General features: G+C 40.9%; 1 protein-coding gene across 1 annotated transcript in view; it reads left to right on the top strand.

The window, feature by feature from the left end:
* Positions 1 to 15,045, top strand: part of NEIL3 (nei like DNA glycosylase 3) — a 47,612-nt gene that overhangs the window by 982 nt on the left and 31,585 nt on the right. The window contains exon 2 of the mRNA XM_008506889.2: positions 14,319 to 14,446. Coding sequence (XP_008505111.2) covers positions 14,319 to 14,446 — 128 coding nt within the window. The remainder of the gene's footprint in view (positions 1 to 14,318; positions 14,447 to 15,045) is intronic.

Here is a 15,045-nt window from a genome sequence, read left to right as displayed (position 1 = left end):
CATTTGGTAAGAATTTAGAACTTGTACTAAAAATATTCTGATTAAGCTATCATGCTTTAAAAGCCCTTTAGAAGTATGAATGATTGTATTTCATGGGTGCGTGCGATATTGTGCTGTGCTTTAATTTCTCCTGCAAAGCTTCCTCATAGCCTTTGGTCCTGGAAGAAATTCTTGCCTGCTATGAAATTAGCATATGCATACAGCTTGAAAGAAATGAGGTTCTAAGTCTGAGAAAACACATTTTCAAACTTGGAAAAAGAATAAGTTTTGCATCTCCTTCCAATTGCCCTTGTATTTTATTTATTTTGACTTTATATGCCAATAAGTACTCTGCACCTATTCTTTTGTTATAGTGTTTCTCAAAATTGGTTCAGGGTACCGCAGAGACGGATCTTGAGTGATCTCTAAAGAATATTAATGTTTATAAGAATCACTCATTCAACAAAATTTTGAGTACTCAAGACACCTGGGGAACAAAAACTAATGCTTCCCCTTGTGGAGCCTATACTTAAGTTGGGAAGATACACAGACATTCATTAAATAAGAACATAAAGAAATGGTAAGTTCTTTGAAGGTGAGACACATGGTTCTAGAAGGACTTGTAGGAAGGTCAGGGAAGGCCTTGCTGGGAAAGCAAAAATTAAGCTGAGATGTTAAGGATGAGGAAGTATGCAGCACCTGGGGAGAAGGTTAGCAGTCAGAACACTTTAGGCAGAAAGATAGCAAAGGAAGAGAGATTCGAATATATGAGGGGTTGAAAGAAAATCAGTGTGCCTGGAAAACGAAGAATGAGATAGAAGGAAGGCGGGTTGAAATAAGACGGGATTGGGCTTGGCGGGTAGGAGGCAGACCATGGACATCTTTGTAGGCCTGGTTAGGGACTTTGTATTTATTGTAGGAGAGGTGGGGGTGTTTGAAGTGTGCTAAGATCTGTTTACGCTTGGAAAAGATCAGTCGACCTTGAAAAGGAAAAATAAAAGACTGGAGGAAAGCCAGAGTAGACGCTGTTCCCTCAGTTAGGAGAGGACTATAGTGAGTGTGTCTGGATCTTGGACCACAGTGCTGGTGGTGGAGACGAAGAGAGGAGAACAGAATTGCTGTTTTGGAAGTAAAGGCACCAGGACTTGGCAATGGATATGACATGAATATGTTTATGGACATCACAATTTACATCAGTCAACAATAATGTATTCTGTGTTAGGTTTTATGCCAGCTCCTGGGGATACCAAGATGAATAAGATAAAGTTCTTGCTGTGAGAATCCAACTTAATGTTTTAAATAGATACACCTCACTGGTATTGAGGCCAAAATAGCATGAACATTTCCTTTAAGTTTGTGGCGATTATCTCTAGTGGCAAAGCATAAAGTACCTGTGAAGAAGCTTTACATTTCATTTAGTTATAAGAAATAATCACGCCATGATAAAGGATTAACCTGATTCTGCAAATGGGGAATGTGAGGCTCAGAGCAAGTTTCAATAAGTTGCCCAAGATCCCATGACTAGTAAGGGGTTGAATCTCCCTTCTGTCAGACTCCAGAGCCGGCACTCCTAACCATACCTCCTCTCAGTTATAAAAGGTTCGGTAGGAAAGTGGCTCATTCAATGGCAGGAATACCATATTACTCAGAATGTAGTAGTGATTATTTATTAACTAGAGAACTGAGACCTTGGGTTTTTGGCTGTTTGCCACCATTATTAGTTTAGTTCAATTTAGTCAATTCTCTTACCTACTCTGATAATTCTCTTCTAATGGCTTCCATTCCCAAATTCAGATTGCTCAAAAGAGTGCAGCCTGATAATATAATACAAATGCTTTATTCATGGCTAGGGAGTTATTATTCCCATCACCTGGAAGCGATACTAAACAAGCTATACTCTTTCAATAAAAAGGCTTGCATTAAAGTTATTATGTTTGATACCTGGACAGAAAGAGGTATTAAAAATTGGAATAGGTCTTTGTGATTAGGATCAGGAATCTGGTTCTATGGGAACTGGGTTTGAAAATCAATATGGAATTAATTATCTCTTTCTGGTTATTGGGGAAGTTCTAAATATTTTTGCCATGATTTCACTTTCTGGGCCTTTGATCTAAAAAAAAAAAAAAATCTTGGTAAACATGAAGGGTCTTTTGCATTTTAGAGGGTTGTTGGATCCGTAGTAAATTTCATCAAAACATGGTAGGTTGTCACAGACCTCTGGCATGATCATCACTGTAACAGATGTTCCCATGTTTCCTCGGCGTTTATGCCAGAGAGTTAAAGCTATTTAAATGGTTCTGCTACTGGCTTGAAATCATTAGTTTGCACAAGGCAGCCTTTAAAAATAATGTAATAACTTCATACTATATTTTTTACACTGCAGTAAACATGAAGAAATACAAAGATGAGTTAAGGAAATCTTAATTGGGCATTAAATAAATGACTTAAAATTCAGATAATCATTGTATGAAAAACCAACCAAAAACCCCTCACCTATGTAGTATTGCCCTAATGAACCAGTTACTCTGTCATACGGTGTTCCTCTTTGCTCCAGTTTGAAGTTCATTGAGAACATACCTTAATGTCTTCTTATGACAACTGACCCTCATTTTGAAGAAGAAAGCCTAGCCGTAGAAGATTCCAGCATCTGCTAGTCATGTATGCACTTATATTATTTCTCTGAGTTTTGATCCACTGTCTTGTCAGCATAAAATTATGCAACTGTGTAAGCACATTGCATAAAACTGCAGGAGCTTGTGGAACCTTATGGTAAGAAACAATATTGGAATATAAATGAACAAGTCTGGTTAATGAGCTGTGAAGAGTCAATCCTCTGATTTTAATTGTTGGGTGGATACAATATTTTAGTGAAATCGATATGTAATCTGCATCTGTTTTCAATCTCCTTTCACAAAACAAGATATGAAACAGTTTATTTATAAGCATTCATTTCACTTGAAACATGATCCTCTGGTTATTCCATCACTCCTTAAGATTTGATACATGTGTTTAATTTCCTAGCTACTCTTATTCATCTTCATATGTCCTTCACAGGGTCATGAACAGAATAGGCATTTAATAAACGTTTGAATGGATGGAGAAGAGCAAAGTTTTGCAATAGTGCAGAATTATTAAGGATTTAAAAAAGAATTCAGTTCAGAATCTTTCATTACGAGTATGTGTATTTTGTTATGTATGTTATATGGAAATTCCTACCTCTAGAAAATAATGAAGCCACAAAGTAAGTTTCCTCCTTCCTTCCCCTTCTTCATAGTGGGGGCAAGGGGGTGAGAGGGAACCAGAACTCATTTTGTTGCCATTATATGGTGGAATGGGCTATCTCCAGAGATTCATTTTCCAGCTAAGTGTAATATTCATTTAAATCCAAAGGGGCTTTAAAATTGTATAGAACATGCGTTATATACATCCTCACCTTCTTAAATGGATACTGATAATGGTTTCACCTTAATGACCCAGGATCATTGTTATCAGCATTCAGCATTATGCGGAATCATGGACCAAGGGATGACAGAACAGGTAACAGTCTTACAGATGAGGAAACTAAGGGAGATGATTTTCCATGGCTGTTGTGATACTGAGCCTCTTTATTTCAGGTCTGTGCCCCAAGCACACTAGGAACCAATCACTGAGACACCAATGCTTGGAGGTAGATAAAGTTTTATTCAAATTGGCCAAAATGAGAAGGCGGGAGAACAGGTTCTCTCAGATCTGCCTTAACAAAAGGAGAAAACAGGGGATCTTTATAGGGCTGAGGGCCTTGGGACATGGAGTTTCAGGGAAATGAAGGGGAAATCTATGTTTCTTTCACTTCAGATAAGACCTTGAGCAAGTAGACTTGTTGGGGTCAGTGGCAGCTTGGGTGGGGTCATCCAGTGGTCGTAACTTCCTTAAAGGCATTCTTCTACAAAACAACCTCATAAATCCTTGTGACCATTGAGTCACCCCTCTGGTTAGACAAGAAGTAGCAAATTAGCAAGCTATAATTATGCCTGGGCTGTGAAGGAAGCATCTGGGCTCAACAAATACGTCTTATGGGGATTGAGGTTATTTATCTAGAGTTTACATGGGTAGTAACTTCTTTACCTCCGAGGCTGTGTTGGGAACAAGGTCAAAGGGTAACTATGTTCTTATGGAATATTTACAGTAACCCCCAGGTACCTGGTTTCAATTGTAGCTTTTAATCCAACACTGAAGTATTTGGTGTGATGTAGAGAAACGAACATCTGATCATCTTGATTTTGAGTTCAAGCTCCTTTGTTACTTCCTCATCTGGAGATGCTTGTACTTAACGTCTGTGCTTATTAGGTCAGGATTAGAATAGAGGACAGTACAGAGAGGACATAAAACTCTTAGCTTCATGCCTAGCAAAGTAAAACTCCTGGTAATTGTTCCTTTTTCTCCCAGATCAGAGGTTTCTCACCACACCGATTTTTCTGAGGAATGCCCCATTCCCTCATGAAAGGTGTGTCATCATTTGGGGCCCTCAAATTATATACAAAACATTTAGTCTCTGGGTAAGTGCTTGAAGGCTCTGCTCTTACAAAATCGTAGAATATGTTTTGATGTATGGACCTAAAGATCTCTATTTTGGTGCTTAGAGACCATTTTAAAATTAGGTTCTTTGATGGTTTAAGTTGGTAGATAAGTGCCCTCTGATTAAGAAAAATATTGTATTGGGGGCAAAAAGTGTGGGAACAAAAGAGGAGAGACTGTGAAAGCAAGTATGGTATTTTCTTTCTTTGTAGGGAAATATGTAATTGCACTAGAGTTGAAATATTTATCTATGGAAAAGTCTTATTCTGTTCTGAAAAGTTCATCTTCCTGTTCACCCATGGAGAGGCGGAATAAATGGTAATCGGCACAATAAATCATGAGCTGTCTCTGAAGATATATGTTGTTTTGATGATTTCATATTATTAAGCCACTTGAAAATGGGAAGGTGTACCCTTCTCAATCATACTTAAAATTGTGGCAAAGGAGATTTTCGTCTCTATTTCAGGGAAAAAAAGAATGAAATGTTCAAATCATAAAGTAACAGGATTATAAGGGTCAACAGGAGAAAGTCAAGTATCTATCAGGCAACTGTGTATAGTTATAGCAAAGATAATAGGCTTGTGGAATTAACTTTTGAATTTGTCCAGGCACTTGAAGCTTATATCAAGAGGTGATGACCCCACATTCTACAGTAGGACAAATGAATATCTTGTAAATCTTAGGTTTACTGCAAAAGCCTTGCCCACTTGGTACACAATAGCTCTCAAAATAAGTGGAACAAACCATCTTTGGTATACCAGAATTTCCCCCTGAAATGGAGTTTTAAAAAACAGTTGAGGGGCCAGCCCAGTGGTGCAGTGGTCAAGTTTGCACGTTCGGCTTCAGTGGCCCAGGGTTCGCTGGTTTGGATCCGGGGTGCAGACATGGCACCTCTTGGCATGCCATGCTGTGGTAGGTGTCCCACATAGAAAGTAGAGGAAGATGGGCACGGGTATTAGCTCAGGGCCAGTCTTCCTCAGCAAAAAGAGGAAGATTGGCAGCCGATGTTAGCTCCGGGCTAAGCTTCCTCAAAAAAAAAAAAAAAAAAATGCAACAGTTGAAAATATATGCAAGTGCTTGAGGTGGTCAATCATAAGTTGAAAATTTCATTTTGTCTTGAGTGTATTATCCAGAGCTGATTATGTTAGAAATGATCGTGTATTAGGAGTCAGGTGACTTGGGTCAAGTGCCCGCATGATAGACAACTGAATAAAAGATCTTTATGTATCATTTCCCTCAAAACCCAATTGAAGTGTTGGGGTAGATGTTTTTAAAGCAACCATTTTTTAAATGGCTAAGTAAACAACTCAGATAAAAACCAGGGCACGCTAGCACTGGTTGCTGAAAATTTACAGTCCCTTCCCAGATCCCTTCCTAAACCTTCCCAGAATGTTCTTTTTCCTTTCTGGGAAAGTCTCTGGGGAGTAAACACAGTATTTCCCTCCATGTAGCTTTTGGTCCTCATGAGAATGTGGTCCTCTTAGATTTAAACCTCACTCCATTGCAGATAATAGATAATAAGAGACTGGGAGTTAATAATTTTAAAAGGAGTTGAAACAGATGGTAGGGTGAAGTTTTTGCGAGGACATCTTGAGAAAGGTAAAGCAAGATGGAGATGGTGGGTGGGAGACAGTGCACCTGTAGCTTAAAGCCACTCAGTGATTAATCCCACAGGTGTTACTGAACTCCAGGCATTATGGGAGGCTCTCAGGGGTGTTAGTTAAACACCATGGGCACTGTCCCCAAGGAGCTTATAAACAAATAGGGACAAACATAAGTCACAGACGACCATCAGTAAGGTACGTACCCTGACAGTGGCTGTACTGTGACTTTGACTATGCCTTGGCAGGTAGAGAGCCTCACTATTGTTCTGTTTCCCAGGTGGGGAAGTTCTAGTACCAGAAAGAATTACAAACCATCTATGTGAGCAAGGAAGAGGTTATACGTCTGTTTCATTTTAATTCCCAAACACCTCGTCAAGTATTAAAAAACCAATTCTTAAACATATTGCAGCCAAGGTCACATGGCGTCTGAAGCTGGAACGGTTTCTGTAGCCCTGAAGTCATTGAACAGTGTCAGGTCTGTAGGTTTCCACAGTGGCTGTTTCTCTGCCTACGGTCATTCTCCACTTGCCCTTCTGCCGACATCCATGTTGTAATATTCACCTTTGTCAGGCCAGAAACATCTTTTTACAATATTTGCAGAGCCTTTAATGTCATGATTGTTTCAACATTTCTTTTTTTGGTGTCATATTGTGTGTTATTTTTAATTATGGAGAATAGGGTAAAACATCAATAAAATAAGTGAGACCTATTACACCTTTATGGGTTGGGTTTGTGGTTCTCTCGGCCAGGACAATATATTTCACTTTTCATTGACAGCTGTGTGAAGAGATTTAATGGTCTCATGCATTTTAAGTATCTTGGCCTTTATATTTCTGAATTCATCCTCCCATGCTCCCGTGCACAGAATTTATTTACAAGGACACGCACTCCTCTTTGTCTCATTAGTAAGTGGTCCAGAAACCATAAAGTTTAGGAGGGCCATCCACTGAGACTTTGCTAAATAGCCAAATTTCCCATGGTTAGATCGATTCCACTTTCTAAAATCTCTGATAGGTGACTATAATTTGGAGAGCATACAGGTGTCTTCTCCAGGACAACCTTGGATGTCTTGAGGGATTAATCTTGGATATAACAACTTTTTTTTAACCTACCCCCTCAGCATTGGTTAGAGAGGCCTTTTCAGCTCAGCTGTCCATAAGCTGTCTACGGAACCAGATCCCCTCGGTGTGGATTCTATACAGTCCTGAGGCAGGACCCAGAGACCCGTTTAGTACATAGTTAGGAATTCCCTGGGGGAACATCTAGGCTAGAAATCAGGATAAGCTAGGTTCGAGTTTCTTCCTAATAGACATTGTTTGGAGCCCTGGACAGTTAACTATTTGGGCAAAAAGGTAGAGGTTTTCATTAAGAACCCATATTTTTTACTAGGTTTTTACTGTTTCTTTCAAGTGATCTTTTCTGAAATGTACGTCATAGAGTGGTTTAAAAATGAGTGGCACACAAAATTTGTTATGAATTGTGCTCGTGAATGTTTTGTTTAGCCAATTACAACAAAACCCAATAATGTATTACTGCTGAATTCAATTTGGGTGTTTTGATAATGGGGCAGCTTGAACAGTGAGCGCTAGCCCTTACTGAGTGGAAAACTTCCCCAGAAAATGATCTGGCTTTTCAGAACACTTAGAATAAAGTAAAACATCAGGGAAAATTATGATCCTAGTAAGCACAAGATCATATAGGCAGATACAAAGAGGGGAACTTCCTTTCAATAAGATTAACACCATCAGCTGATGAGCATTTAGTTGATGTAAGTAATTAAGGATACCTAGTGTGGTCCCATGCAGTGAGATTTCATGAAATTTTTTGCTAGATATCTCTAGGATGGAACCAGTGACACCATTTGCATCAGGCCATAGACTTCTACTTTTGAATGATGAGATTGGAGATTTCATGTTAAAATCTGGCAAAATTGAATGATATTATTATATGCTACATGTAATCTTAGAGGACCCAGGGTCATGCGATCTAGGCCTACCTTTCTCTCAGTTGATGACCTTGATTCCTATTTTAGTGAGAAAATGTAATCAACCACAAGAGAATTTACACAACCGTATCTACCTACCTACTAGTGTCTGTACCTGTGTGATCTCCCTTCCTTCCTGATACTATAGATGAGCCATCCATGTTCCTACCAAGACCAACAGACCACAGGCGTCCTGTATCCATCTCTTCTTGCCTATTAAAGTCATTGCTTCAGCTGTTCTGTCTCCTGGGTGATTACTGTTTTCCTCTCCACTGAATCTTTCCCATCGAACAAACATATCCCATCTTAAAACAAATGAAAACACTCTTGACACTACTTCCCCTCAGCTCTCACCCCATTTCTGTGTTGCCCTTTGCAGCGTTGTATGTTCATATCACCTCATTGCTTCTAATTCCTCTCCTCTTGTGGCCTTTAACACTCCAGCCAGGCTTTTGCCTCATATCACTTCTCCAAACCTCTTGTCACTAATCACTTCTCCATTGCTAAATCCATTGGTCGGGTCTCAGTCTTCATCTTCCTTGATTCGTTAGCAGTACTTGACATGTCTCTTCCTTGAAATATGTTTTTCCCTTGGCTTCTGGGACTCCGCCTATGCGTGGTTTTGCTCCTACATTGCTGGCTTACCTCATTCTCCTTTGCTGGTTCCTCCCCCTCTTCTCCCTGACATCATACCGTCCCTTTGCTGGTTCCTCCTCTTACCCCCGACATCATAACATTAGAGGCTCCTAGACCTCAATTCTTGGGTCCCTGCTCTTTATCTGTACTCACTCTCTTGCTGATCTCATCCAGTTTCAAAGCTTTAGAAGTCATTTGAATGCTGATCACTAAACAAATTCATATCTCCAGCCTAGACCTCTGTCCTGAACTCCAGACTCATATCCAACTGCCTAGTCAACATCTCCCTTTACATGTCTAATAGACATCCCGACCTTAACTTGTTTAAGACAAAACCCCCGATGTTCCTCTCCATCCTGTTCTACCCAAACCTTTTTTATCTCAGTTGACAGCACGACTCTCTTTCCAACTGTTCAGGCCAAAACCCTCCAATGCACCAGCAAATCCCCTTTGTTCCACTTTCAGAACACGTCCCAAAATCTGACCACTTCTCATCACCTCTCCTGCTATGATTCTGGCCCAGAACTCCTTCATCTCATATGGATCCTTGCAGTACTTTTCTGAGTACTTTCCCTCCTTCCACCCCTACTCCCCTTAGCCAGAATAGCAGCCAGAGAGAGCATTTTAAAAAGTGATGTAGATCCTATCTTTCCTCTACCTCATTTCTGTCAGAGAAAAGACCAGTCCTGAGAGTGGACCTTGTGGGCCACATGATCTGATTCTTATCTTGTCAGACTTCATCTTTCTACCATCTTCCCCTGTTCTTTGTGCTCTAGTCACCCTGTTTGTCTACTGTCCCTCCATGTACCTGAACACTTGTCCAGAGGGCCTTTGCACTGCTGTTTCTTTTTGCCTGGATCCTGGCTCACTTGCAGTTCCTTTAAGACTTGCTCCTATCATTTTCCCAATGAGATTATGACGGCGCCATTTAAAATTGCAACCTGTGGCTCCCTCGCCTAATCTTGATCTCTTTCTCACCTCAATTTCCTTTCAAAATTTTCTAATATACTGTTATTCTGTTTATTGTTTACTCTCTCCCCCCAGTAGAATATAAACTCCATGAAGACAGGAGGGTTTTAATTATTTTTTTCACTGATAAATCCCCAGCATCTAGATCAAGGCTTCATACATAGTGGAAGGTCAATAAACTTCTCTAAAATGAATGAATCCAAGTAGACAGCCATGAATGGTGCATTTTTAATGGAGAGGACTGTCTGTCCACATGTCACATACCACCTTTGTCATCAGAGGATGTCAAAGTTTTAGACACAGCCAAGTGAATAACATGAACTGTGATAGCTGTCGACTATGAGAGTTTTCAACTGAATGGTGTAAGTTCTTGTCAAAGCTGTTAATTTAGCAATGTGAGCAGACTGCACATGAGACAATTGGGACTCATTTACTGTTTTATTAGGTGTTGTGACAACACTGTCTATTTCAAGGTTACCTTGTCTGCCTCTTTCCCAGGAGCCATTATAAAACATGGAAAAGTCAGAATTAAGTAGAGGAAAGGAGGGCTGGTCAGAGAACAGGAGTAGCTGAGTGAGAGCAACTCAGTCATGTGGTTTCCCATTTTGGAAAGTAACAAATTAGGGCAATTAGATTTGGGGCAGTGCAGTAAGAAATGGTGCGGGGGCAGCAGAGAGAAGAATTTTTCAGTTGGCTGATCAGATACTGTGTTTCAGCATTCACTGGGTGCCAAAGGGTAGAATATAACATGAGTGGCCAAGGGTAAAAGGCAGATTAGTGCCACTGGAAGAAACCAGCGCCTGGCTCCAAGTTGCTGAGAAAAGACAGCATGCACAGCATGTTCAAGTGGTATAGCATCTACTTACAGCAAGAGGAGAGAGTGTGCACAAGGTCTAGCCCCTTGCAGTGCATCCGTCTCCAGTGACCGGTGGATCTGATGTGTCGTGTGACACCCACCCCACTTTGTGCTGCACTGAAAGGACCCCAAACCCTCCCTCTGGGATCTGAAATACAGAAAGCTGCAGTGTGCCTAAGGGCCATTGATGAACATGGGCGTTTAATCACAATAGGAATATACAGCAAGCCTGGAACAGGGACAGATATTCCCTCCCAAGGCAATAAACCCAGTGCAGGCTGCGAGGGCTCTTTATTTCCCAGAAAAGAAATGTTCCAGGCCCAAGTCCTATTCTTATGCAGCCAACCGGATAGAGGGAACTGTGCGTGTGTACCTTTCCCGACATAGTGGGTAAATGTTGAGTTGTAGATTTCCTAGGCTGGCGGTGGCAGCAAATTCCCTCCCAACCAATAAGCAGGGAAAGCTGTTATGGTGTCCGGGGCTGTAGATGTGTGACGGGGTCGGAATCATCACCCAGCCTCTGCCGGGAACCCTAACAGAAGCCAGAGGACTTCAGATGGCAGGTCTAAAAGCCATTGCTAGTAAAGAATATTGGGAGAGGATAAGAGATTGTTGACTTTGGAGTGGGGGTGAAACAGGCTTTGAACTATTAATTTAGGAATGAAGATTCATAGCGTCACTAAGACGTTAAATCCAAGATCCTAAAAATGTAAAACCTAATCTATGCTGAGGCAAAGGTTACTCATAACAGATCTGTATCTGCTCCGTATATCATTATCTTAAAAGTGTCCTGGCGAGTTTGTAAGAATTTTCTGCCTACTGATTGGTTGTCATGGAAACCTACCATCTTAATCTACACTTGGCCTGAAGAGTATGTAAGTGGCAACGTAAAGTCTTTAGGCAGAAAAACATCAAGATTCTTGGTGCTTCTCATTTCAGGGCTCTAACAGATTCCGCTGTAGAAACAAGGCCAATTGAAAGTATGTTTGCCCTCACTGAGTCCTCGAGCCTGCGGGACCAGTGCTTGTAATCACTGATCGGCCCTCGAGTTCAGCCGAGAGAGAGAAGGGAAAAGCCGAGGCAGATGTTCTGAGGGCATGTGTATCCGTGGTTCCTGATGCTGGCATCTCCCACAGGTTCTGTCTGTGATTTGTGCAGAACTGGAAAGCGGTCACGTTTAATGACTCCTGTGCATTTGTTGCTTGGTCACTCTAAGCCTGGGGTTGATTCCCCAGTTCTTATTATGCAAAGGAAGGATGTAAAGGCAGTTTCCTGAACTTCAGGCTCTTGGGAGGTTCTAGCCTTGGCTGAGGCCACGACAACGGTGTCTGGATTTGTGGAAGAATAGTATCTGTTCTTCGTCTTCTCCGACTGCCATAACAAAAATACCGTAAACAGCAGAAATTTATTTTCGCGCAGTTCTGGAGGCTAGAAGTCCAAGATCCAGGTTCCAGCCAATTTGGGTTCTGGTGGGAGCTCTTTTCCTGGCTTGCAGAAGTCCGCTTTCTTCTCACGTGGCCTTTCCTCTGAGCATACGGGAGGGAGAGAGCCAGCTGTCCCTTGGTGTCTCTTCCTATAAGGTTACTAATCCTTTTGGATCAGGGCCCCACCCTTATGACCTCATTAAACCTTAATTTCCTCAGTTGTGTCTCTTTCAACAAGGGCCAATTTAGTAAAATAAAGAATAGAGTGAGCATATCATCTGAAATATTGAGAATGACAGATGTCAGTAAACCAAAAGTTTGAGAGTCTCTTAACAGTATCGTTCTCCTGTGAGTGGAGGGGAAGTTGTGATTTGCTCCTGGACTATATCTAAAGCGGTTTTATAATCATCTCCCAGACAACCCCCTCCTTCACCACCCCATCCCCCACCAAGATTTCATCCTGCATCTTCTTGAAAATCCTTAGGTCCATTTGAGAAACAGGAAAGAAAAGTTGGAAGTATGTGAGGGTGTTACCTTAGATGAAGAGTTCATGTGGAAATAGAATTATAGGTACTGTGTGTCTTATGTAATAGTTATGCATTTGTAATAGTTTTACATTTATTACATTTTGAGTGCAAATTAAATAATGTTTATAAAACATATCTGAAGAATAAAAAATAATGTTACAGGGGCCGGCCTGGTGGCACGGCGGTGAAGTTCTCACGTTCTGCTTTGGTCGCCCGGGGTTCACTAGGTTCGGATCCCGGGTGTGGACCTATATACCACTTATCAAGCCATGCTGTGGCAGGCATCCCACATATAAAGTAGAGGAAAATGGGCACAGATGTGAGCTCAGGGCCAGTCTTCCTCAGTGAAAAAAAGGGGAGGATTGGAGGCAGATGTTAGCTCAGGGCTAATCTTCCTCAAAAAAAAAAATAATAATGATGATACAAAGAACACCTGTATACAAAATGCCCAGCTTGAGAAAGAGTGTTACCAATGTCTGAACCCAACCCCATTCCTTTCCCTCATGCACAGAAGGACTGATGTTTTGTCTTTATAATTTCCTTGATCTTCCTTTCAGCGTTCAGTACCTTTATTGTAATCCTAACAATATGTTGTTTGGTTTTACGTGGTGATGGGCAAGGAGTAGTGGGTTTCTTTTTCCTTTATTGTTAACAGTGTCGTTGGGGAGAAAGGGAGGAGCAAGCCTTGTAATAGATTCTCCTACTCAGGGGACCCCAGGCTTTATCTCTGATCCCCGACTCCCCACAGGACCATGAAAACTGAAGCCCTCATTCCTTAGGGCCAGGAAATGTCTTTCTGATAAAAGCTGGCTTCAGGGTGCTGCTTATCTTGGGGGTTCCCTCCCACTTTTGCTTGTTCTGTTTTTTTTTTAAGAAGTATAATTGACATACAATATTATAGTGGTTTCATGTGTACAACTTCAAGATTTGACGTTTATATACATTGTGCAAGAGTCCCCCCGATGAGTCTAGTGGCCCTCAGTTGTCATACAAAGTTAATACAGTATTATTGACCGTCGTCCCCACGCGGTCCACTACCTCCCCATGACTTGTTTATTTTAAAACTGGAAGTTTGTGCCTCTTGATCCACTTCAGCTGTTTCACCCACCCCCCCAACTCCGCTCTCTCCTGGCAACTACCAGCCTATTCTCTGTATCTGAGTCTGGTTTTGTTTTGTTTCATTTTTTTATTTTTTAGATTCACATGTAAGTGAAATTATAGAGTATTTGTCTTTCTCTGTCTGGCTTGTTTCACTGAGCATAATACCCCCAGGATCCATCCACGTTGTCACAAATGGCACGGGTCTCTGACCTCTTGTTATTCCTTACTGGTTACGCGTTCATCACTGCAGGTCTGAATGTGTCATTTTCATGTTATACCCACCGTTTTTAGCTGTTTTGATCTGAATGCTCTTTCGGGGACCTTGGCTGTACGTCTGGAAATGGAGGACTGTAGCCTAGTTTTTAGTTTTAGAACATTCTCATCGTCTTGCTGTGCTTTCTTTTCAATGTGCCAAGCTATATGGTCCTGGAAGAAACTCATTTTGATGGTGTGCCAATTACTTTTTTTCGCTTAATTTTTTTGGCCTTTCTCTTTCTAAATGACTGCATAGTAATTTGACAAAATGTATGTAAACAGCTGATTACGTTACTTGACTTGCTGGAGATGATTCTTCTCATTGGAATGCACCTGGGCATGAAGTACTATAAATACGTTTAAGAATTAAATTATAATTTGTTTAGAGTTTGCCTGTGTGCTTACATGTGCGTATGTATTTTCTACTAGGCTGCTGCACTGAAGAATAACGAAGATTCCAGCCAGAATGTCTCGAGACTGTTTGATGGATATGTTTACAGTGGCGTGGAAACTTTGGGGAAGGAGCTCTTTATGTACTTTGGGCCAAAAGCTCTATGGTAAGATAAAGCTGTACGATACATCTTCTCTCTCTTATGTTTAAAGATGTGTAGAAGGCTCTTCGTACAGTTTCTCGTGTCACACTTAATCATGTAGAAAGTACTCTGTTTTTAAGAGAGCTCTAATAGAAGAGGTTGAGAGTCTAGCAAAAGCAATATTCAGAAGAATAAATTGTGATGTCGTCGTTACTTGGAGGGCTGGTCAGTTTCTTTCTTTTAAAATGTTGCTAGGCCAGCGGTGCTTCCCGGGAGGTGTTAGAGCAACACAGCTCAGTTTTGCTCTTTCCCGAACTCCTACGCTGCTGTCCTTCTCTCTTATTTTCACCAAATGTTTATTGCTTTTCTTTCTCTGAAGCTTTGCACAGAATTGGAAACTTATTTATAATATTCAAAAGCTGTCCGCAGAAGTAACAGGCTCTCCATTCTTTCACAGTTACTTACAGAAATTCATTGCTGATACGTTGACAAAGAAGGACACGACAATCTACTTAATAATAAAAATGTTGTGATGTATGTAACTGCCAGAGCATGATCATCTGGTTAATTTTCGCAGGAAAATGAAAAATTCCTATAGATTAATACGTCTATCAAATCTCTGT

Source organism: Equus przewalskii, chromosome 28 (genome assembly GCF_037783145.1).
Source record: "Equus przewalskii isolate Varuska chromosome 28, EquPr2, whole genome shotgun sequence".
Lineage (NCBI taxonomy): Eukaryota > Metazoa > Chordata > Mammalia > Perissodactyla > Equidae > Equus > Equus przewalskii.
Note: the sequence above shows the minus strand (reverse complement) of the source record. Positions and strands in the feature narration are given on the sequence as shown.